General features: G+C 42.5%; 1 protein-coding gene across 6 annotated transcripts in view; it reads right to left on the minus strand.

The window, feature by feature from the left end:
* Positions 1 to 25,266, minus strand: part of GRID1 (glutamate ionotropic receptor delta type subunit 1) — a 700,182-nt gene that overhangs the window by 69,278 nt on the left and 605,638 nt on the right. For all 6 annotated transcript variants that reach the window (XM_081913537.1, XM_081913538.1, XM_081913536.1 and 3 more), the window contains exons 9-12: positions 13,599 to 13,700; positions 11,049 to 11,246; positions 7,144 to 7,468; positions 3,424 to 3,562 (exon numbers count right to left, since the gene is read on the minus strand). In XM_081913537.1, the coding sequence (XP_081769663.1) occupies positions 3,424 to 3,562; positions 7,144 to 7,468; positions 11,049 to 11,246; positions 13,599 to 13,700 (764 nt within the window). The remainder of the gene's footprint in view (positions 1 to 3,423; positions 3,563 to 7,143; positions 7,469 to 11,048; positions 11,247 to 13,598; positions 13,701 to 25,266) is intronic.

The raw sequence follows: 25,266 nt of genomic DNA on the forward strand, positions 1-25,266 counted from the left end.
TTCTTAACCCGAGGTACCACTTTATATTGCAAACTGCCAAGGGTACTTTGGCTGGGTCCTCAGCATAAAGGAGATGTAAAAAACCTCTTCTGCTGGCTGGGAAGCATATGAATTGGTTGCAAGTGGGCCAACAGCAGCCAGAACAAGGCGCGGGCATATTCAGCAAGCAAGCCTGACTGGGTCCCTTGTAGTCTTCACTCAGGTCTGCTCCCAGAGTATATAAAGAGTGCCGGCCCCTCACACAGCACTTCAGTTTCACAGAATCTCCCTCCTAACTGCCCAACAGTTAGGCCAGCTCCTACCATTCTTGGGGGTAGCATTTGTTTCCTGACCTTGCTGTGAATTATGATTGGTTGCCATATTAGGGGCTAGGGAGGTATTTGTCTTTCTGGTCAGTTGGCCAACCTGAGGTTTTTGCCTACCTTGTAGCAATTGTAACAACTTTGGTCATGGGCGGAGGAAAGGTTGTAAGTCCCTCCAAGAAGAAGAAGAAGAAGAAGAAGAAGAAGAAGAAGAAGAAGAAGAAGAAGTAGAAGAAGAAGAAGAAGAAGAAGAGGAAGAGGAGGAGAGTTTGGATTTGATAGCCCGCTTTATCACTACCCGAAGGAGTCTCAAAGCGGCTAACATTCTCCATTCCCTTCCCTGCCCCACAACAAACACTCTGTGAGGTGAGTGAGGCTGAAAGACTTCAGAGACTAGCCCAAGGTCACTCAGCAGCTGCATGTGGAGGAGTGGGGAAGTGAACCCGGTTCACCAGATTACGAGTCCACTGCTCTTAACCACTACACTGGCTCTCTACGCCACACTGGCATAGACATATACCCAATGTCTATGCCAAAACCACATCCATCTGGAATCAATAATGTTGTGGCCTAATTTGAACCAAAAGAATATTGTCACGGGTAGTCCTTTCAAGACATGTTGCGGGATGGCAGGTCATGGCTCATGGGCACGTAAAGAGATTATCACTGAGCTCAAGGGAAGAAAACTCATAGAAAACAGAGATACAAGCTGAAAGGCTAAGCCATACAGTCGATTATGGAAGGAATGCAGTAATGGGGTATTCTCTGTTTGGAGGTAACAGTAGAGAAAAGTGCTCCATGGATAATTTTAACAGGTAAGGAATTTCAAATGCAGAATATAGCAGCACTCAAGCACGAGTTCTTCTGATGAGCTGGAAGGTTTTCAGACACTTTCAGTTTCTTCAGACACTTTCAGTTTCTTTAGAACTGAGCTAATCTACTCCAGCAACGGGGAAAGGCATACTCTCCAACATTTCTCAAATGAAAATAGGGATGTCCTATTCCAGAATAATCATAATAATTTTATTACTTGAACCCCACCCATCTGACTGGGTTGCTCCAGCCACTCTGAGTGGCTTCTAACATATAAAAATAATAATAAAATACTAAACATTAAAAAACTTCCTTGTACTAGGCTACCTTCAGATGTCTTCTAAAGGTTGTATAGTTCTCATCTACTTGGCTCATGGGTCACATAACTCCATACCTTCCAACATTCATCCAATGTAATTAGAGGCTTCCTACCATACACTCCAACATTTCTCAGATGGAAATAAGGGCATTCTAAGGAAAAGTGGGACATTCCGGGATCAAATCAGAAACCAGTATGGCTTTTGTAAATCTGAGGCTGTCCCTGGAAAATAGGGACACTTGGAGGGTCTGGAAAGGACTGAGGCCTGCATATTGTTCTTTAGTGTTAAGTTGAGATGGAAGAATCAATTAATGTTTCCAGAAAGAAATGTGGGAAGAAAATTACATATATATATATTTAAGCAGGTGTCTTCAGATGAGATTGTCTTGCTGTCTCCTTTGTACATTATCACTGACTGTAACGAATCAGCTGGAAGCTGGCTCTTGCCAATTTTGTTGACAGCTGGATGCAATTGCACCTCAGGATGAATGGCTGAAAGTTTTAATCACTGACACAGAGAAAGGTAAAAAGGCTAAATGTGCTACTAAGGGTAAAAGTATGAAGTACTTTTATAAGCCAGGGAGATTTACCATGCTGATATATGATGTGTACTACCTTCCACTCTACTGCTTCCAAGACCTCTGCTACTCTCAGTGCAACCACGCTGTGGAAGCGTGTTCCCTTACGCACGTGCAATTTTCGGCACATAACTATATGAAATGACACATACAACTGAGGTTACACAAATACATCCCGCAAACATTAAGGCCAGATGTTCTATAGTTTTTGCTTCATGAGCCTGTGCAGCTGTAGCCATATGGCAGATCCTAGAGCTTGGCCTCTCAAGCAGAATTAACATTTTTCAATAAATAATAGCACTGCAGTTTCCCAGCATTGACAGTTTCAGAGGAAATTCTGAATTAGTTTCTGATAAGCGATGGCAAAACAAAGTTAGGCGGGTGAGGCTTTTTCATTCCAAGTGGGTATTTCTCACAAACTGCAACTGCTGTCCCCAAACCTTTTCAAATGCCCTCCTTCCTGCCCAATACACCTTTCTTCATGTTTACAGATCAAAGTTGAATCCTGACATGACAGAAGTACTGTTTTGGGAGGACAGGAGGCGGGCAGGTGTGGAGGACTCCCTGGTCCTGAATGGGGTAACTGTGCCCCTGAAGGACCTGGTGCACAGCCTGGGAGTCATTTTGGACTCACAGCTGTCCATGGAGGCACAGGTTAATTTGGTGTCCAGGGCAGCTGTTTACCAGCTCCATCTGGTACGCAGGCTGAGACCCTAGCTGCCAGCGGACTGTCTTGCCAGAGTGGTGCGTGCTCTAGTTATCTCTCGCTTGGACTTCTGCGGTGCGCTCTATGTGGGGCTACCTTTGAAGGTGACCTGGAAACTACAACTAATCCAGAATGTGGCAGCTAGATTGGTGACTGGAAGCAGCCGCCGAGACCACATAATACCGGTCTTGAAAGACCTACATTGGCTCCCAGTACATTTCCAAGCACAATTCAAAGTGTTGGTGCTGACCTTTAAAGCCCTAAACAGCCTCAGGCCAGTTTAGCTAAAGGAGCATCTCCACCCCATCATTCTGCTTGGACACTGAGGTCCAGCGCCGAGGGCCTTCTGGCAGTTCCCTCCCTGCAGGAAGCGAAGTTACAGGGAACCAGGAAGAGGGCCTTCTCGGTAGTGGCGCCTACCCTGTGGAATGCCCTCCCATCAAATGTCAAGGAAATAAACAACTACCAGACTTTTAGGAGACATCGGAAGGCAGCCCTGTTTAGGAAAGCTTTTAATGTTTGATGGACTATTGTATTTTAATATTTTGTTGGAAGCCGCCCAGAGTGGCTGGGGAAACCCAGCCGGATGGGCGGGGTATAAATAAATAAATTATTATTATTATTATTATTATTATTATTATTATTATTATTATGATGATTATTATGTTCAGGTTTCTCAGCTATGTGGTAGGGAAAAGCTCTTACCTGATAGGATTGTCCATTCTGTTCACAGTGAGAAACGCCGCTAGGTTTGCTGTGTAGGATGAACACACAATAAGAGTGAAGAGCCACCAGCTACCCATCACGATCCGCATTGCCATGGAATTGACTGCAGATTCACCACCTGAAATATAAGAAAATGTGTGAGCTCTTGGGAACTTATTTACAAAGGCTAATGTCGGTCTATAACTCCTGTCTGGTAGTTATCTGTTAGCATTCTAAGCCCACAACTTTTGTATTTTAATGAACATCATCATAAAAAGCTGGATGTACCCACACACAAAAAGAAACACACATTTACACAATTGTGGGGATTAAAAGACAAAATGCTACAGTTCTGCGAACTCTGTACCATGTGATCTGTCTTCTTGTGTAGATCAAGTTTTACACTACAGGTTGAAGGTTGTATATTTGAATACACGGCCATGGTGGGTGGAAGCCACACGCCATGACAAAAATGTGCATGTTAGGGAGTTTAATAGTCTGCATCCCAATCCCTGAGATAACTAGTTTTTAAGGGCAGGGAGGAATATTCAACTATAGAGTAATATTTAACCATGGGAGAACCTATTTGTCATTTGTCCCGCCACCTCTTGCTAGGTGAGTTAAATGAATGTGTAAATTGGCTCTGAAATTCCCAAGTGGTTTATTGAAACATATCCGAAAACATCAAAACATTAATGACATATTTTTCTTGCTTCTTCTTGGTTTATAGCACTCCTTGTAACATGTCTAAAATTAGACACTGGACCTGCACGTTCCTCATGGGCATCTTACTAATATAAACATGTTCTGCATCAAAATTTGGACATACTGAGGCAAATACATATTTGACCTGGGAATGTTCAAAACCCTTCTGAGAAGTTTCCCTGGTCCTGTCAACATTGTGATTTCCTCAAAATCCCTTAGAAGCTTTGGGAAACTTTCCAATTGTGCTTTGCATTCCGTTTTAGAAGTAATTCACTAAAAGCTAGAACTCACTGAGAAGCGTCCACATTTAATGAAACTCTTTTGGCTTCTCCTAAAATTCAGAAAGATTTTGCTTCTTAAGAAGCTAAATTCAGTTCTTGGTGGCAACTCTATTGGGCACAACCCAAAGAAAAACATTTCCCACAGACGGGTTTCCTCAGTGCGTTGTCAAAAATCACCATGTAATGGGACAAACTGGTTGTGCAAACCCATATTTAGGGTGAGTGAAACATCACATTTATTTATTTACTTCATTCATATCCCACAGTTAGAAAGGAAAGTGTAATGGTGTAGGAAGCAAAAAGCTGAAAATCCCCATACTATACTATAGAAAACTATACAAGCCTGACCAAAACTAATCACCCCAAGCAAAGTTATTTATTAAAATAAAACAAATTATGAGCAAGAGACTATGGCATTAGTTATATCATTTCTTGCTCTGTTTTTAAATCATTGATGGGGATAGATGATTCCTACACAATTGTGCTTCTCCTTTAATTCAAAGGCACATTCACTATCAGTCGAACTTTGTTGGTTGCTTAATTTAAAGTGCTTCTTTTTTTATATATTACTGAAGCTTGTGAGACAACTATCTCAATGAGACCACATTTAGTGGGCAAAGTTTCCCATTAAATGTTTTGCATCTTGCTCCTCTCCCAATTTCTTTTGTAACAACCTTGCAAGATGTATCCTTGTAATTAAGGGGGGGGGGATTACTTCCATGCGGTAATCAACAAAATTCAGCTTGAAATGCAAGACTTCAAATGAAGTCAGTTGACAAAAGAACACTTTCAGGAATAATCTAGAAAAGAAGAAGAAGAAGATCCCTACAATTCTATTTGTTTTGGTTACAGATTTGCTTATCTCTAACTTTAAATTAAAGGGCCAGAAGATTTTTATATGTAGCTGGATCATTCCTATTAACTTGTGGAAGGTTAAGGAATAATGGAACAAGCTCTAATCTACTCTTCACATTATTATTTACCAGACACTAGGCAGGGTAGGACCATTGTTGTCTTTATTTACTGCCCCCCTTTTTGCATTTCTAGAGTTGTCTATTTGGGCTAAATGGAATTTGATCTGATCCAGTGACATAGCGTTTACATTCTTAGGAGTCTGCTTCGCTGCATGATAAGATGCTGCCGGCTATAGCATGCATTGAACTAACTCTCCCCCCAGTAGGAGCACAGGCTGAAAATAGGTATAATACTGACACTGCAAAAAGAGTGCAGGAGTTAGGGAGGGATGTCCTTTTAGTGTTGAATGCCACAGTGGACCCTGCACTCCATGGAAAATCCCTCTTGCCCTTTAACCTCTGCTCTTTCAGTCACTGATCAGATTCACATACAGAGTTTAGCTACAAGAACAACAAAATAATGTGATGAGGATTTTCCGCATGTTCAAAACAGGGATGGAAGAGGAATTAAACAGATTTATACACTGAATCTGGCAGTTTCACTCTGACTGAGTCTTGTTTACATCGGACTGCCTATTTTACTGAGTGCCCTCTAATACCTCAGCAGCTCATACATAGTCATCTACATTTCTGCAGCATAATTCTGAAACCGTATTAAGACATACATGTTATTTCAGAGGAAACCTGGGTTGTATATGTATAACATATGTGAGAGCTGTTGGGGATTCTTCTGCTCTGGTAGCTTAGCTCAAAGAGGCAAGGTAGCTTGTGCGTTTGAGACAGACCTTGTATCAGAAAATTTATTTCAGAGGCTCAGCTAGCTTTTATAGGACAATGTACATCAACTGGAGCTACAGTTAGCAGCTCCTGACCGCTGCGAGTAATTTTTACTCCAGTCACTTTTCAAAAAGTTCACCCTGCACTTAAGACTAATGGCACTTAAGGCTTTTTTTAAAGCTACATAGCATAAATACTACAACAATTTGCTATATATATATATATATATATATATATATATATATATATATATATATATATATGCTTTCGTAGATTTTCACGGGTACAGGAATGCAGGTTTTGGTGTCCTCGGGTGTCTTCCCGTGTAAAAGTTGGGGTGTCTAGGCCTAGACACCCCAACTTTTACACGGGAAGACACCCGAGGACACCAAAACCTGCATATATATATATATATATATATATATATATATATATATATAGTGGGGGGAAACCTCAGCACATTTACATAAGCCATAAAATACTCCCTCCTAATGTCCTAAAATAACAAACAAACCATATTTATATGGGTGTTTTGAAAAGTAGAATGATTTATATGTGGGGGTATTGTTTTTATTTTTTTTCTGTATTATGTACTACTGCCTTTTTATATTGTAAACCACCCTGTGAAGGGCGGTATAGAAATTTAATAAAGAATAATAAATGTCGTGTTCACTCACAAGTATATAATTTGGCACAAACGGATTATTTGGGGTCAGCTTAAAAGACCAACATAGTGTTTTGTGTATCACTGCCCTAGAATACTACTTTTAAAGTGTGAGGGAGAAATAAAATAACTGAAAATGAGTCTTTAACAAGCAGCTCAGAGTACAGAAATATACATGTTTTGTGTGCTGTGAAATGACGCTGTGTCAACTCAAAGTGTATTGTCAGTAGCAGAACAAGTTCTGTAATGTACCCTTCAAGCAGTTATTTGCGAAAAGGTTAGTCCACGGCCTACCCTTTTGTGCTGAGACTGAAAAGTAGTGAATAGCCATCAGTACTGTGGTTTTTTTGTCAAACAAGAAAAATACTTGAGCAAGTACCTTGCTGAACAAAGGCCCCGTACACAATCCAAATGGCACTGTGAAGTGTGGAGGAAGCAGAGGCAGTGGACTGAGAAGAGTTCTGGGCTCTTACTGCTTGGATTCGGTTCAGCACAAATATCAGGACACCAACAACAGGGATGGCTGCAGCAATGCAAGCCCACACCGCAAAATCAAAGGGGGCAAAGAGAGAAAAGATGTTGATCTTCTCTTCTGGTTTCTTGATCAGGATTCCTACAGAATAATCCATATAGCGCTTGCTGAAGTCTACAACACTCTCCCGTTCTGGTGTGATAGTGATGGCGGAGATGGCCAAGTCAGCTCTCTGCAAAGGGAACAGAAACAATGGTCAGAGCCTTTCCTGGTCCAGCGGAACTGTTTGCCATTCATCAGCAAAGGAAAGGAGGGAGAAAAACTGCTAGGTTCTGCTCCAAAAAGTCATGGTGGAGAGGGGAATAAACAAGCCCACTCCACCAAAGTCCAGGACCAGAATCAGCAATCCACTCTGGCTATTTGCAAAAAAAGGGGGGGGATTGCATATCTAGCCCTGCCATGCTGCAGGATGAAGTGATAGGCGTCAGGAAGCACCACAGAGCTGGAAATAGATGAATTGGTGTCTAAATTGTGCTGTAAGGCTTTTTAAAGCAAGGAGGGGATGCTATCTGAGCTCCACTTCAGGAAACAAAACATATTGGACAAGCACTGGCCTCTGCATATTTTAAGTCCTTCAGAATGAAGAAGGGCTGGTGCCATTATCACTGGTGTGGACACGGATTCTGGTGGGGGAAGGATGCGATGCTCTGATTAGCATAAGGGCAGCAAGTTAGTTAACTTTGGGTGGAAATTCTTCTGTTTCTTTCTTAGGCTGCAGGTGATGGCATGAAGGTTTCAATGTTCTACCATTAAAAAACAAACAAGAAATGGATTTTCTACCCATAGAAAACTAGAATACCACTGGGAGCCTTTCTCTCTTTCATGCTTCCTTTCTTTGTAGGGGAGAGGGAGTTGTGAAGAACATTCAGACTAAATGGTAAAGCCCGGGGGGGGGGGGGGAAGGCACGACATGATTTTGTTGTGTATGCAAATGAACTATAATTGCAGGACCCTTATCCATTCAAATAAATTTCAGTACCCAAGGTCTGGGATTCAAAAGGCTGGGATGTGCTGAGTGGAATTGCGACTATTGACTGCTTCAAGTGAAACGGTAGGTCAGCCTATGTCATAACAAAGCTCCTTTGGAAAGTCCCCTCCTTGTCCACAAATACCTTCCCATCTGCGGCATATGTGGGGCTGCTCTTTGAAAAACATAATTCCAAAACCACTCTAGAAGTGCAAAACATTTCACTGAACCATTATGAAGAAGAAAGCACAGGGTGCTGGTGATTGCTTATTACTGCATACAACTCACTGTATGAACTATTAATCTTATGTGCTAACTTGTTTTTGTTCGCACTGTACCCTACATCAATGCATGAATTGTGCTGCAACGATGAATAGAAATGAACAATTAGAAACAAGGTGGAGAAGTTTGCATTCCTAAAACGATTTTGCTGTGAAGAATAAGGTGCTGATGGTGTCCCTTTAACACTTAGCAGGAAATGGACAGAGGAGCCCCAGAGTCCTGCCCAGGAATTCTGCCTGTGTGTGGGATTTGCATATGAGCTCTATACCCACTCCCACTTCCACTTGTGGAAGGTGATGGACTAAAGCAGGGAGCTTCTCTGAGGCCTTCCACCACACAGCTTCTCCCTATACAACAACCTTTCTCAATCTTGGGTTCCCAGATGTTATTGGACTACAACTCCCATCCTCCCTAGCTAGCAGGGTCAGTGGTCAGGGATGATGGGTACTGTAGTCCAAAAACTGCAGGAGGCCCAAGCTTGGGAAACCCTTGTTGAGGGTTGAGAAAGGCTGCTCTACAACTTGGAGGTGGAGCTTTGCATACCCAGCCCTGCTCATGTGTAGCTTTTTTCACATGTGCAAAACAGCCTATCCTGAATTGCTCCCAAAGCAGACTGATTTTCTGAGGACTGAGTGTGTTATTTCAAAGCAACAAACAAAGAACAAAGGTGACATGAACATCCAGGATAATAATAATAATAATAATAATAATAATAATAATAATAATAATAATATTTCTACTCCGCCTATCTGGCTGGGTTTCCCCGGCCACTCTGGACGGCTTTCAACAGAACATTAAAAACAGAATAAAACTTCAAACATTAAAAGCTTCCCTAAACAGGGCTGCCTTCAGATGTCTCCTAAAAGTCGGATAGTTGTTTATTTCCTAGAAATCTGATGGGAGGGTGTTCCACAGGGCGGGCGCCACTACCGAGATGCTTTGAAATAGTGATAAGATTAAGGATATTCCTGTACAGCATTACAGCAATAACAGTTTTTTGATGTTATGTTTTGCTTTCATTTGCATCTTAAACTTTCTCTGAGCAGAAATGCTAGGTGACAAGCAATACAGTATAACGCAATAGAGCAAAACTATTTGGAAATGGCCACACCATTGAATATAAATGCCTAAGATTTCATTCTATCGCTATGACAATGTTCAACCTTGGTCAGAAATGAAGTGATGTTTCCTACAAAATATATTCCAGCATCTGTGCTCCTAAGGATTAAATGGTGAAATCTGTTCCGCTTTGCTTTAAGCAGCGTTCACTTAATCCAAGTGAACACAAGTGCCCCCAAATCAGTCGCAACTCAATCACTTTGAGATGTGTTTTCCATTTTCTACATTTTAAAAGTCTCTCTCTCTCTTTTTAAGGAAAAACTATAACTTGCTCTTTGGGAAACCACTCAACTGTTCATTATAAAATAGCATTACTATAAAAAGCATGCATCTAGCCCACTTGGAAATCAAGGTGGAGTGGCTTTTAGTAAGAAAGCGATAGCAGAAAAGATGCCATAAAGCATGTAAGGGGAATTCGTAGTCTGCTGTTGTGTGCATATAATGTACACCCCTATTTGTAAGTTCCATCCTTTAGCCATTTCACAAAGTTATCTGTTATCTGTTAGAGTGGCCACTGGATTTCTCCTCTAAACGAAAATTCAAGTGCAATTCCAAGTTCCTCCTCAGGTGAAACATTTGCAGAATTTCAAGGGGAAACCCAAAAAAGTGTGTTGACAAATCTAGCAAAGTTTCACAGGGAGAAATTCCTAGGATTTCACTTATAGGCTAAATTGAAACAGATAGGAAGTTTCTCTTTAGGTAAAATATCTGAGATATTAAAAATAAGCCGATATTGTTTCAATAAGGCTAATGAAATCTTGCAAGGATTTCTGGCACATCCCAAGTATGTACATTCTGATGTTAGAAAGGCAATGTTGCAAATATTAGTCCTTTAATTTCAGTAATTATTACAGTGGCAGTATTTTGAGGCAGGCAAAGGGGCTCCATATAGTTGACATGTTACATATCCTCAATTTAGGTCAAATACTATACCCATTTACCTGGGAGTAAGTCTCATTAAGCAGGTATAAGGGATTAGGCAGGTATAGGATTGCCTTGTTGAGTTCGTTCTCCAACTATTATTATTATTATTATTATTATTATTATTATTATTATTACTACTACTACTACACTGGTACCTCTGGTTGTGAATGGGATCCGTTCCGGAGGCCCATTCGCAACATGAATAGAATGCAACCCACAGCAGTGCGTCTGCGCACGCGCAGGTTGTGATTCACCATTTCTGCGCAAGCGCGTTACATCATTTTGCGCGTCTGAGTATGCACAAGCGGCGAAACCCGGAAGTAATCATGAAGTAAACGTATCATGAAGTAAACGTAATATGAGGTATGACTGTATTATTATTAATTGAATTTATATACTGCCCTATACCCGGAGATCTCAAGGCAGTTCACAGAATATATCGTCTTTCTGCCCTAAATACCTTGTTAATTAGTTCTCCAATCATGCCATTCCACGAGCTGTTATGGAGCTGCTGCCCGTATCTGCCATCTGGAGATTGATAGATCTCATACTTGAAGCCCAGATTCTTCGAAAGTGCATCCAGGACGTCAATGGAGAAGCCTTTATAGCGCTTGGGCTGTCCAAGTATATTCTCAGCCACCATAACAAAAGGTTCTTCCTGAGAACAAAGCAAGGTTTAAGCTGATGCTTAAATGGAAATTTAAAGGTGATTAATCAAAAATAATCTAGCTCACGGTATCAATGGCATCCAGAATGGTGATGTTGCCAAGCCTCCAGCACTTTAGCTTCACATTTATTGGATTGACTTTCCAAAGGGGGACGGGGAGAGACTTCCAGGATAAAAGTGAGAAATCTGTTACTCGTTCTTCCATTATTCATAATTTTAAACCAACCCAAAACTAAATCTTAGAGTGGCTGGCCCCCCGAGGTACTTTGAGAGTTAATGAACTGCACTTTGGAAACCATAAGACGACAGAGGATCCTGTAGGGTGATGGTTTCAATATGACATAGACTACACGCTCACTTGCCAGGGGGATGCCAGCCCAACTGATTTTACTGCCGTTGCTCTTGGCTATCTATGCAAAGTGCTGCTGACATCTTCTCGGGGTAAAACAGCTCACCTCCTGGACAGACAGGAGATCTGATCATGACCCTTAACAGCTGGAGGGGAGAAAGCGAATAACAGATTGCAGAGGGGGTGTCCTAAAGATCTCACTGAAGCACTCTAAGTTGCTTTAATGCACTGTGATCTTAGAGAATAGCAAAAGCAAAAGGGAGGGGGGACAAAGAATTGAAGCTGCGAGGTGGAGGGGGCTTGCATACATCATATTGCAGACTAGAGTCTCTTTTCAACTTGGATTTGACATCACAAACAAGCAACTGGCATGCCCATACACTTTTGATACAGAAAGAAAACAACATATTGAGGTCACAATGTTCAACGCAGCAAATAACTTCTAAGCTAGGTGCTGTTTTTGCAAGTACATTGTAGGTTTTTCCTTTTCCAGAGCTGCAGTAAGTTAGGAAATCAGCCTTTCTCTTTTTAGTTTATTTACTTCAAAATCTGAGCCATAAGTCAGATAGCATCCTGCAACATTTTAGTGTGTGTGTGGAATCCCACACCTCTAAAAAAAAACACCCTCATTATCATTGTCAATGGACATTTCTAAAGGAAGTTATAAAACAAAGCATGGCGACAACTCTAAGATGTTGCCATTTGGCAGGCAGCACCTTTGCTAAGGAAGCTTAAGCACTGTTGCTAAGTTACCAGGTGAAGGAATGTTGACCATCCCACCTAGGACTCCCAAAGCAACAGAAAAAGCAGGAGAAGCCAGATGGAGGGTAATGCTGGGGTAAGTTTGTTCAGGCAACTTCCTCGTGTCCACGTTATTTCATCTACTCACCAAGCATACTGCCTGGTATGAAAGCGCTTACTGAAAAGAATGAAGGGGCCTACTTCTGCTTTAAATTAAGAATGGAAACTTGGGTGAGGGAGATAAGGATTTGGGTCTGCTGAGGGAGTTTAGAGCGTGGGGAGGGAGATTGGTTTGACCCCAGCCTAGTAGGTGTGGGGGTAGGGGCTTCACCACACAAGCGCAAAAAAGGGGGAGGTAACTTGAGGTAAACATGGGAGAGTTGTGTGGGGAGGACCTTGAGGGTTAACAGGAATCTCAGCTCCTACTCTGCCCTACATGACAAAGGAGGTAGAGGACACATATAGTCCCCCCACACGGGTGGACAACTAGAGATGAACCTGGGGTGGAATGGAAAGGTTTTGTGATGTGGAGTCGGGCTAAGAGGAGAGGGAGTTTTGAATCTCCAGTTCTCCCACCTTAAACAGAGAGAGGGAAACCCTGGGCAATGTAAAATTGAGGCAGGGAGAGCGAGCATGGCAAGCAAAGTGAGCAGGGGGGCACCCCCTAGTAGTATATATTTATTAGCTCTAAGTGTTACATAAGCATCATACTGTACTGCAATGGAATATGGGAGACCACAAAGAATTATGAGCTAGATGGACCAGTGTTCCGACCGTTTCCTGTGTTCATGAATTGATTGTCAATGGCCTGCTCTTTATTCTATGCACCTTTTTTTTTTTAGTATTTAAAATTGCAAATAAACTTGGGTGCCTTGGCAGAAAGGTGGTATAAAAAGGCAATACATAAGTAACATTTTGATACCTTGACACAACATTCATAAACTCTAGTTTCACATGGCCCTTGCAGTGGAGAATCTGCAAAAATGGAAAGTCTCATGGCTGTTTTCCTGATTGGACAATACATGCACAATGTGCTGCAGGTGACAAGACAAGAGAACTGAACAAAACCTTTAAAGTGTATGTGTGGGGGAAATAAAAGATGGGTTAAGGAAGGAAGGAAGGAAGGAAGGAAGGAAGGAAGGAGAGAGAGAGAGAGAGAGAGAGAGAGAGAGAGAGAGAGAGAGAGAGAGAGAGAGAGACTGGCAAGTAACATTTTTGAGCATTTTGCTTCCTCAACTCAAATATGGTCATACCAAGACAGTCACCACTTTCAGTGTTAATCCTTGCAAGTCACTGCCCAAGCGCCGTTCCTGCAGACTGCCGTTCAGCCCCTTCTCAGAGTCCCATGTTGCCAACTGCAAATGGAAATAACACAACAAATATGAAGAGGAAATAATACATTTGTAATCTTTGCATAAAATACTTCAAAGAGGAGAAAGATGCATGAAAACACAGAAAAGGCTGAGAGAGCAGAAGAACGAAATGTTCTATTATCCAAACAATTTTATGATCATAATTACAGAGCTTTAAATGGGTTGCACAAGAACATTGGCCGCCTGTATTATTTCAAAACATTCGTTCCTATAGATCATTTTTGTACATCTTTAGTCTACAGCAAATTGTTTGTCTCTTTATCAAAATGGTTGCCTAGGAGTTCTGTTCCCATAATTATGCACATTCATCTCAGGGCATTTTTGCATTTCTAGTTCTACTTGAATCAGTGTTGGTTTGAAGCATCTGAAGCAGGTATCTGACACCACAAATCTGGACTGTAATGCATACTCTGTTTAATCATGCATGCTAAGACGTTAATGGCAGTTCACACAGTTCAGCAATGGGCGACATTTGTGGCCCGGTGCATGGCTCCCCCGTCCTCCTGCAGCCACACTGTCTTGCCATCCATTGCTCCGCTCCCTGGGCCTTCTGGGTTCCCATCAAACCCAGATTCAAATTTTGATCTATGTGTAGTGGCCTGGGGGACAGGGCAACTGGAGCAGACTGAGTTGGAGCAGGCTTCACTCCGGTTTGCTCATGAAGAACAAAAGAGAGGCCGGAGCTGCCGCCGGCCGCGCAGTCAGCCCCAGAGTATTGAGGGACATCATCGGAGGAGAGGAACCACAGAGAGGCTCATCGGCTTCTTGAGCAGAGTGGCGGCAAGGTGCGGCCTCCCTGAGCAGAGTACTGTATTGCGATGGGTTGAGCCCTCTGAAAAGCTAAAGGCATTGGGTGATAATAGCTGTCGAAGTGCCATGGCGCAGTGGTAGCAAAAATGCCGTTAGGGATATGAACCACGTGGAACATTGTAGCAACCTGATAAATTAAGCAAGCTGAATAATTGCAAAACTTAAAACTATATTTACACAGAACAGCATCATAAAGTTGGAAAGTCCATCAAATCTAATGGCCTGCCGCAGTAAATGGCACACATGTTTCAAAGATAAGAAAGGCGGAAACTCCTCCCACTTTGAGAAAAAGCCACAGACTTGGTCAGATCCTTGTCTTAATGTGATGAGAGGAGAGGCACTGTTCCGTGAACTCGGATATAGCTATAAGCTTATTACCAAAGTCTGGAAGTAACTTTTTTTTCTTCATTTTTAACAGTACACAAATTCTGGATCCTATGATCACCTTCAGGGCTGGCCCACACATGAGGCAAGGTGAGGCAGTCGCCTCAGGGCAGCAGGCTCCAGAAAGCTTGGTGGGACAGCAGATCCAGTCTCCATGCCACTTGCCATCACCACCTTCTCCACCATGTGCCTAGGCGGCAGTGTGTGTGCATTTAGCAGTGGCCACATGCCAAAAAGATGTACAGTGGGTGTTCTTTGGCATGCAGGCATGTTGCAGAGGCAGGAGTGGCATTTTGTGTTTTGCCTCTAGCAGAAAAATGTCCTGGGCCAGCCCTGATCACCCTTAAGCACTTATGACTTACAAAACTTAAAACTGCATTCTGTAGCAGTCATTAGGGGTGTGCATGTAGTTTCTGTAAAATCAGTCAATTTCCCTTCCAGCACATTCACTAAAATAAAAACAAAGCAAACAAACCTCAGCATCCGCATTGTCTCACATTGGCTGCCGTAATGCTGGGACACAAAACAACATAGCAACTGAAGCCAGAGGGGATAGGAAAAACAATAACCCTGATGCCTGATGTCCCTGCTGGCCAGTTGGCATTGCAAACACATCAGGCAGCACTGTGACACTTTGTGACAAAACCCTGCCACTGGGTTTTGTTCAAGGGTGCCACAACTTGGCAATCAGATTCAGGGGCGCTGAGAAGAGGACACGGTGAAAGCTGTTAATATAAGGGAAGGTTGCTTTGAGATCCTGTCTGCCTCTGATTCTGGGCGCAAAGTGCCTGGCAGATTGTTCCTTCCAACATTTGCTTCCAAATTACATCCCATCCCAGCTCCACTCATTTAGACAATATGGCATGGCTGTAGATGGTCCAGGGAGGCCACCATCATCTTGTGTGACCAGGGAGAGATTGGCCACCTGGTGCCATCCACCTTTGACTGTGCTGGACCTTCCATTCCTTGGCCGCTAGGCCAATCAAAGTAGAGACATATTTAAGAGAGCAGTCAAGTGCAGCTCTCCCTGTCTGCTGACTGTTGCAAGATTTTCCACCCACCCACCCAGACTATCAAAGGTCCACCCCGTGGGGAGCTGGCAATTTGGCATGTGCACCTTACTATGGTTTACTTGGTATTTGGGACCAGTGAGGATTTTTTCCCTGCAAGCAATTGGCCGGTTTGCAGGTTTTTGCCTACCTCATAGCGAATAAGGCATTGGGCTGGATCCTTAGTTGTGGGGTTACCCCATTAGAGGGGTTCAGGAGGAGTGAATCTGTCTGGGATTCCACAGAGAGACCAATGGGCCAATATACCTCTCCCAGTGGTGGCCTATGCAGAGTCATTGCACCCAATCCATGTCAGGGGCGGCTCCCCAGCACAGAGTCAACCTCACTGGGTTCCTATTAGGTAGCAGGCAAGCTGCCTGATGCTGGATACATGTCCAACACCTTAGCCAAACCTACTCCTTCCTGTAATCAATAAAGTTATGGCCTAATTCAGCCCAATACCAGTCTCCTGTGTACATTCTTTCAACCCTCTCTGCACTAGCCACTGACGTTATGTCCCTGTGGTGGCAATTTCTCTCTCTCTCTAATGTATATATTTAATTCCAATAACAAATCGCTTCCCATGTCAGTGATAACAAGAATTACGCAATTTCATGTACAAAAAGAGTTATAACGATTAAAAACACTTTCATAGGTAAAAATAATTTCAAATCCCATACAGATACAGCATGGGATAAAAATCCCCACTTAAAAAGACTCCTAGAAGGTCTTCAATAAGTGCTGAAAAGACAACAGGAACAGCCTTACCTGTGACTCTTCCTTAGTTTTAGACATGAAATACTAATGTGGTGGAGTACAGAAGAAAGTAAGAGCTGCTGTTTCCCAAAGACCTCTGACTGCCTCAGAGAGAAATGAGGGGTCATTGTGCTTCTGCCAGCTTCAGTAAGGCAGAGAGAGAATAATGCGCCTGATTGCTGATGCTGCCTTCTTAGAACAAAGCTGGCCACTGTTACCTACTGATGACCATTAATGATGACACTGTCTACCTGAAGGAGACAAGTTGTGCATTGTGAGCTAATGATGATGAGGCCTACTTGAAGGAGAAGGACTGGCCATTGTGACCTAATGATGACCCTGCCTATTTAAAGAAGATGGATTGACCATTTTGATCTAATGATTGGGGGGGGGGCAATTATGGTCAGCCAAGACTCCAACAACTAGAAATGTGTTATCAAAGCCCTATTTTTCAACACATTTTCTTCCCTTTAACCTCCCTGATTAACATCTTGGAACTTTAAGAAGAGTCTGCTGGAACAGGCCAATTGAGTCAGCATCCTGTTTGGACAGTGGCCAATAAGTTGTGTGTGGAAAGCCAGCAAGCAGGATCTAAGCACAGGAGCATTCTCAGCTCCCACGATTTCCATTATCTGGTATTTAGAAGCCACAGAGACAGAGCTAACCACCCGTCCTTTTTCCAGTGCAGAAAGTATCCATAAAATTTAGAAGCAATCTTCACATTACTGACAACTATTGATGTCTCTTTTATACTGATGAGCTCAGCTAGATTTTAGTAATCTAGGGCTGGCTGCTAGTTTCGTCAGTTGTTGATTTCTTGTGTTTTTCCTCTGAGTATTTTTTGTGTTTTATTGGAATGGTTTACGTATTATTGTTTGCCACGTTGTGAGACATTTTCTGAAATACAGGATATAAATTTATTTTTTAAAAGAGGAATATGAAGAATCTATTGTGTGCAAGAATTATTGCAGGAATGCTTTGACAGAGTATGATCAAATGATAAAAATTCAAGCTACAGGAAAGGAGATTTCAGCTAAACATAAGAAAGGACTTAATGACAGAAAGAGCTGTTTCACAGTAGAAGGGACTTCCTAGGAAGGTGGTGGGCTCTCTTGCCTAGAGGTTTTTAGGCAAAGCTGGATGGCCATCTGTCATGGATGCTTTATATATGATTCCTGCATTGCAGGGGGCAGGACTAGAAGACCCTTGGGGTCCCTTCTGACTCTACAATTCTATGATTGTATGAATACAAATCTAACTAGTGGGAGGGTCAGTTCGGTCAAACAGTGCAGGGTTGGTTTATAAGGGGAGAGGTGGTCCTTGAGGTATTGCGGTCAGGAGTCATCCAACACACAAAATCCTTTGATCTTAATAATGACTAAATCTCATTGAAATCAATAAAAAAGGTAGTCGTTACTGACTTTGGATGGCTTGGGACCTTTCTCTTTAAGGCTAAGTATTTGTTACCTTTGAAGAAATCTAAATAAATTCAGCACCAAGGCTAGGGAATTCTGGAAATCAGCCGGCATAAGAAAGATTTTCTATTATGTTTGACTCAAAAAAAGAAAAAGAAAAGAGCTACAATTTGCTTCTTGCATATTAAACGGTCCAAAGAGGAGGAGAATTTCTCTAAGGCATGCTTATAGTTTCCTTTTATTTCATATCAGCCAGCACATAAAAATATTTTTTGTATTCAAGGGTAAAATTATACACTGCATTCAAATATAATAATGATGCAGATAAGGTTAATAACAGGACATGAAGAAAGCCTTTTACCAAAAAGACACCCGCCCCCCCGAATCTCTAGGCCCCTAACCATCCCATTTGTTCACAAATGTGTCGATTCTGAGTCACACTTGTTCTAGGAGGCAGGAATGCATTCTGTAGGATCAATGAATTTATGGATACAGACACCCGTTTTTGACAGCTGACCTGTCAAGATCAGTGCCTGAAAAACTAACTTCCAGCAAGGTTAAACCAAATGAGTCCTGCTGCTGTTTGATAAGACTTGTACAATCCTCATTCCTTTCAGAAATTAGCTATACCTTCTTCCAGGACTCTCAGAGCCAGAGGTTACACAACAGTCATCAACTGATGCGAGAGATAACAGCGTCTAAATCTGTAGAAATTTATATATAAAATAAAGCAAGAGATAACAGCTCCTAAATCTGATGATGACAAACAACTGCTCACAGGGATCAGCAAGTAATAGAACAAATCTGTTGGTCCCCAGAAAATATATCTGCCAAGGCAATCCAATTTATTTCATTTATTTTTAAATTCTTGATTTACTGAATTGTGAAGTTGGCTCCATCAGATCCCATAGCCCAATATTTTACTTTATTTTATTTGTTAAGTCACTTAATACACAGCAGTTTCAATAGCTAAATAATTCACCAGGTGAGTTAAATGAGAAAACGACATGTACATAACCAGAGGAATTGGCCCATGCACAAAGAGGGACAGAGTCAATGCTTTCGGACAAATAATATCAGAGTTTTGATATAAGAAAATCAGAATGACAAGAACTGTGGATAGCGTCGGCATAAGGATATTTTCAGGAAGTTTACAGCAGTAGTCTCATTTTGCAATTTTTGAATGGTACATGGAATTTTCTTTGGGGAAGGTAAACTGGAATATTTAAAGGTGTCAGTTATTGTACGATCCATTTTACATCATTCACATTCAGAAAGTCACCAATTAGATTAGTCAGGATTAAGCAATGCACTCATTGAATAAACTTTCATGCTTTCTTCCAATCTCTTAACTAATGAGCAGAAGAAAATGGTTGTGCTTCTGGTTAAACCAAAACAAGCTATTGGAGAATTTCCTGCAACTGCCTCTTGGTCTAATCACAGGTGAAATATTAACTTAAACTAGACAGAAAGAATCCTGCTTACATATGCAATTCTTATATTTGTGTTGTACTGGTTACTGTGGCAGATTGTTTCAATGGATTTTCTTTTAAACTTTCATTGGGTATTGATTTCATTTTGTAACATATTTGTGTTAAATATGTTGTCTGCTCTTTTAACATCCATAGTGAGATAATCCTTGTAACTGGAATGTCAATATTCTGAGGATAAACATAATCTGTATCCATATTGTAGGGGAAAGTATTGGGTTAGCTCTGTTGCCAGTTTAGTGTGCAGTGTCAGCTATCAAATATGCATATAGGTTCAATTAGGGGAGAAATAACTATATAGGCAGTTATACTTTACTTTCTGTCTCGCTACTGACCACGCCACCTGTGTCTGCATCTGACAAGAGTTTTAAGGATGAGCGGGGGAGGTGTTAGCAGACATCCAAATGAGACTTTTAAAAGGTTGCTATCCTGAATTCCCCTTCATGGATCACTGCCTTGCCGTGGCGAAGGGGCTTGAATAACGCAGAGAAGCTATGAGCTAGGCTGTGCAGGGACACCCAAGATGGACAGGTCATAGTGGAGAGTTTTGACCAAACGTGATCCACCTGGAACAGGAACCGGCAAGCCACTCCAGTATCCCTGCCAAGAAAACTCCATGGACAAAGACAACAGGCATATAAAAGTTATGATGTTGGAAGATGAGCCCCTCAGGTCAGAAGGCGTCCAACATGCTACTGAGGAAGAGTGGAGGACAAGTACAAGTAGATTCAGAGCTGATGAAGCGGCCAATGCCGAAAGGTCGCTCAGTTGTGGATATGCCTGGAAGCGAAAGGAAAGTCCAATGCTGTAAAGAAAAATATTGCATAGGATAGTGTTCTCGAAGCATGAGTTTGACCAAACTGCGGGAGGCAGTGGAAGACAGGAGTGCCTGGCGTGCTCTGGTCCATGGGGTCACGAAGAGTCGGACATGACTAAACAACTAAACAACAACAATCCTGAATTCAGATTTTACTAAAGCCTCCTGGCACAAAGAAAAGCATAATGGCTGATTCCCCATCTCTGGAAATACAGATGTTACTCAGATCTGTTTCTATCCTTAGAAGAAACACACAGGTTTCTTGGTAGGTGGCCAAGAGAAATAGGCATTCCTTACATTAAAATAAGTAGAGATTCATTTTAGGTGTGCTGTGTAACAAAAAGAAAGTTGGTTAGAGCATGATGCTGATAATACCAAGGTCACAGGTTCAATTCCCAAACGGAACAGCTGCATATTCCTGCATTGCAGGGGCCTGGACTAGATGATCCTCAGGGACCCTTCCAGCTCTACCATTCTATGATTCTATAAGCCAGATTGGCAGAGGCATAGGTAGTTGCCCCAGCACCCATAGTGGTGGAGCGGGGCGAGCCACCCATGGGGGTGGGGAGAGTCACCCACAGAGGTGGGGCAAGCTGCCCACAGGGGTTACCGTGGCAAGCCACCCATGGGGGTGGCACGGCGATCCACCCGGGGGGGGGCAGCTGTTGGAAAAACACCCCCAGGAAGAGTGCCAACTTCCCAAGACAGCGGGGCTTCTCTCCGGTGGTCACTCTCTGGCTGGAAACTGCCTTCAGTCCAGAGAGACCGGTAATAAGCGACCCCTCCATCCTGAGAGGAGCACACTCATCTTCTGGTATCCCATCACAGAAGAAAGAGACAGTCAGTAGTCTACTCACTACTTTTATTTACAGACTGTACACGCAGCATTTACAGGCATGTCTGCTCTCCTGAGCAGCTAGCACAGAAGTCCACGACTCGATACATACCTCAACTCAGAAGTGAAAGTAACTCTCAGGTTACATGAGAACAAGCAGATACTTCCCGTCTCATGCTCACAGACATCACATGATGTCAAAAATGTGCTGCTTCTCCGCAGCTGGTGAGATATAAAAATCCCAACAGCAGCATGGCGATCCGCCCAGGGGCACGGCCGGCGAGATGCCCATGGAGTCCGCCTGGTGGACACAAGCTCCATGCTGCCATTTTGGGCAGCGTGGGACCCCAAGCCACTGCGTCACTCCCAGGAGAGGAGTGTGGCTCAGGCATACTGCAAGGCCATTCCCCGCGGTAAATGCCACCCCCCACGGTGTGCCATTTTGTCACCCCCTCAGGGATGACACCCTGGGTGGCCAAGGTGGCCCAAACACCCTTCCCACCCCACCCTTCCTGTAGATTGGCCAGCTTTACCTCGTAGCTGAAGAAAATGATCACTTGGGGAGTAAAGTCCCACCTTTGGCTTGTATAAGATGGTGTTCCTCCAGTTTCGAATTCCCTGATAATGTGGCTAAAGTACTTTTATCATTCACTCTAAGGAAGAGTTCTGGAAAATGCAAAAGCTTGCCCACTATTTGGATCGTGGGCCTGTCACTGTCTCTCAGCCGAACCTAGCTCACAATGTCGCTGAGGATAAAATGGGAAAGGGAAGAGCTGTGTATGCTGCTTTGACCTCCTTAAAGGAAAGGCGGTGTATAAGCACAATATATAAGCAAGCAAAGCACTTGGAAACATTTTGGATGTGACTTGGAAGATACCGAATTCTGTACTTTTGCATCCCAGGAGGTAAGCCTGGTAAAAATGCTCCCCCCTGCTGCTAAATTGATTGTAAATGCAATTCTGGATTCCACAACCCACTCCAGCACCTTGACAGAATGGATGATTTTGTTCTACCTTCTGCACAGTGGAGCCGAGAGGTTCTGCCCATCTCTGCTGTTAATTATCTAAAACATTGCTTATCTTTGACTTCTATCCTGGGCCAGTCACAACGCAAAAATGATTTGGTTTGAGATTTCTCTCTCTAGGCATTGCATCCTAGCCAATCTGAAATGCACCTGGCCCTGGTCCCTTCTGATGTACAGATGAGTTCATGAATGTCAATCCTGAAAATTCCTTCCTCAGTGCATATACAAACACAACTAGGGCACAGCCAACTCCCAGAGTTCAGAGCATATCCAATCAACTTGCTAAAAGAGGTTTAAGTTGTTCCTTCCAGTCGATAAATGTGACTTCTGCTGGTAAAGTGCCATACAAATTAACGGTGTCATATAATGGATAATAAACCACCACTACAGAATAATGGAAGTATGAAGATTAAACAGCATGATTTTATATTGAACAAATCATTCTAGACAAACTTCATTGCCTTCCCGATACAATCACAGAATGCAAATTCAGGGGAGGGGTGGAGGAAGGGGTGGGTGGTATCTAAATTTTGGTAATGGGTTTCAACTTTTGCTCATGAAATCTTAATCATGAGAATATGAGCATCTTGTTCTAAAAACAATATTGCACAGATATTTACTATCAGGGAACTACAATGCATGCAAAACAAAAAAATAATGTTCTGGGGTACACCTTGTGGCAGCGTCATGGTTCAGAAATACACACACACACACACACACAATATCTTTGTAGAGGGAGATGAGCTTTCTGGTCAAGTGTCCAAGGAAGCTAGGATCATAGAAAATATAGCTCTCTGCAGCTAGGGAATTATGCAATGGGCCTGTGCAACATTATTGCGACTGTGGTCTCTGATGCAACATTCATAAAATCATAGCATTGTAGAGTTGTAAGGGACCTTGAGGGTCATCTAGTTCAACCCCCTTCGATGTAGGAATCTCAACTAAAGTATCCATGACAGATGTCCACCCAACCTCTGCTTTAAAACCTCCAAGGAAGGTTTTAAAGCACAACCTTCTGAGACAGTCCATCCCACTGTCAAACAGCTCTTACTGTCAGAGTGTTCTTCCTGAAGTTTAGTCGGAATCGCCTTTCTTATAACTTGAAGCCATTGGTTTGAGTTCTACCCTCCAGAGCAGGAGAAAACAAGCTTGCTCACATTAAGTAAGGTGGTGCTAGCAGAGGAGGAGGAAGAGACAGAGGCATATACTGACCCATTTCAGATTAAAACTGAACCTATGGTATACAGCCTGGAAGCTGTTCCAAAATGGGTCCAAGTAGGAAACACTAAAAATCCAGTGTTTAGCTCATCCCCAATTCAGGACCCCCTTCAACTTGATTAAAATATAGCCTGAAGAAAATATACAGCTTCATCTTGAATTAATGGCAATGAAAGTTCACATTTTTTATAAAGGCTTACACAGTACGACCCACCAAGCTGAACATAGGGCACAAGCCATTTATTGGTAGCCCATTAGATTACTGTTTTTTAGCTGCCGGCCTAGAACTGCAAAAACCTGGGATGAGGAGATGAGGTTTTAAGGATCTGGAAGGCCACCAGATATGATTGGCAGGCTCTGTTAATCTTCACGGGTCACAATTTATGCAATGCAGTGCTAGAGAGATACCATAAAAATGGATAGTGCTTCCTGCTACGAGAGAAAAAGGAATCTATTCTGCTGAGTTTATGATTCTTTATTGTAGAGGAGGTGAAATTCTAAAAAGTTATGTGCAGTCACATTCTGTAAGATACATCATTAACCTAGACCAAATTCAGTGAAATGCGTTCTTCTCTTTCTTGGGAATCACTTGTGTTGCATTCAAATGTGTTGGGAAAGGAGAACAAATGAATAGCTGTCTCAGTCCACACTGAGGGGAGCACAAATGCCAATTGGTGACAGGGAGGCATGGGAAATGTGAGGGGAGCCACAGCAAAGGCCTGTGGGGGCCACATGTGGCCCACATATTGTGTCTATGTGCTATATAATATGCTTTTAAAACACAGAAACATTGCTGGAACATCCATTTATTTTGCTGGTTTATAGAGTGGTATCTTGGGTTAAGTACTTAATTCATTCCGGAGGTCCATTCTTAACCTGAAACTGTTCTTAACCTGAAGCACCACTTTAGCTAATGGGGCCCCCTGCTGCCACCGCGCCGCCAGAGCATGATTTCTGTTCTCATCCTGAAGCAAAGTTCTTAACCTGAAGCACTATTTCTGGGTTAGCAGAGTCTGTAACCTGAAGAGTATGTAACCTGAAGTGTATGTAAGCAGAGGTACCACTGTATATTGCTTTATGTACATACCCTGCCTTGGCACCATGTGGTGAAGTTGCGGTTTATATAGGCAGTAAATAAATGAACAAATAATCCAAATAAAGGCTACTTAAGATATTTCTTACTGGTAGATAAGACACAGCAGCTCACTTCAGACATAAATGAACCACGATCCTAGTTCAATATCCTAGCTAGCTAAGCAACTGTAGTTTATATAAAGCAACTTTCCAAGTTTAGTCAAAAGAGGAAACTGCAGCAAGAGCAAACCAGTAGCAGAAACTTTTAAACCTCCACTCCTTGAGTGCCAAGAATGAGGGGGATAAACGAACCTCAAAACTGATACTCTTCCCTCATGGTTTTTTTGTTACTGGGCCAATACCAATGCACAAACAAACACACAAAACCAACACTGGTTTTTGTTTTGTTTTTACAATTTGTGTAACTGGACCACGGTTGCAGCCAGGGTTATCTATCTTAGCCTTGCCACCATCAACTCAATCCCGCTCAATAGATTTCTCCTAAAAGATTAATCTTTTTAAGACTGCTGATTCACAGGGCAGCTACATCAATTGATTCATCAACTTGATTAAATAATTAAACATTTTTGGCTGGATGAAAACAACAACAACAATGGCCCAGAGCAATGAGATCATGACTCCACACAAAGCTAAGGCAACTTGTGCCATTTCAAAG

Source organism: Podarcis melisellensis, assembly GCF_964234715.1.
Source record: "Podarcis melisellensis genome assembly, chromosome: 5".
In the NCBI taxonomy this organism is placed as follows: domain Eukaryota; kingdom Metazoa; phylum Chordata; class Lepidosauria; order Squamata; family Lacertidae; genus Podarcis; species Podarcis melisellensis.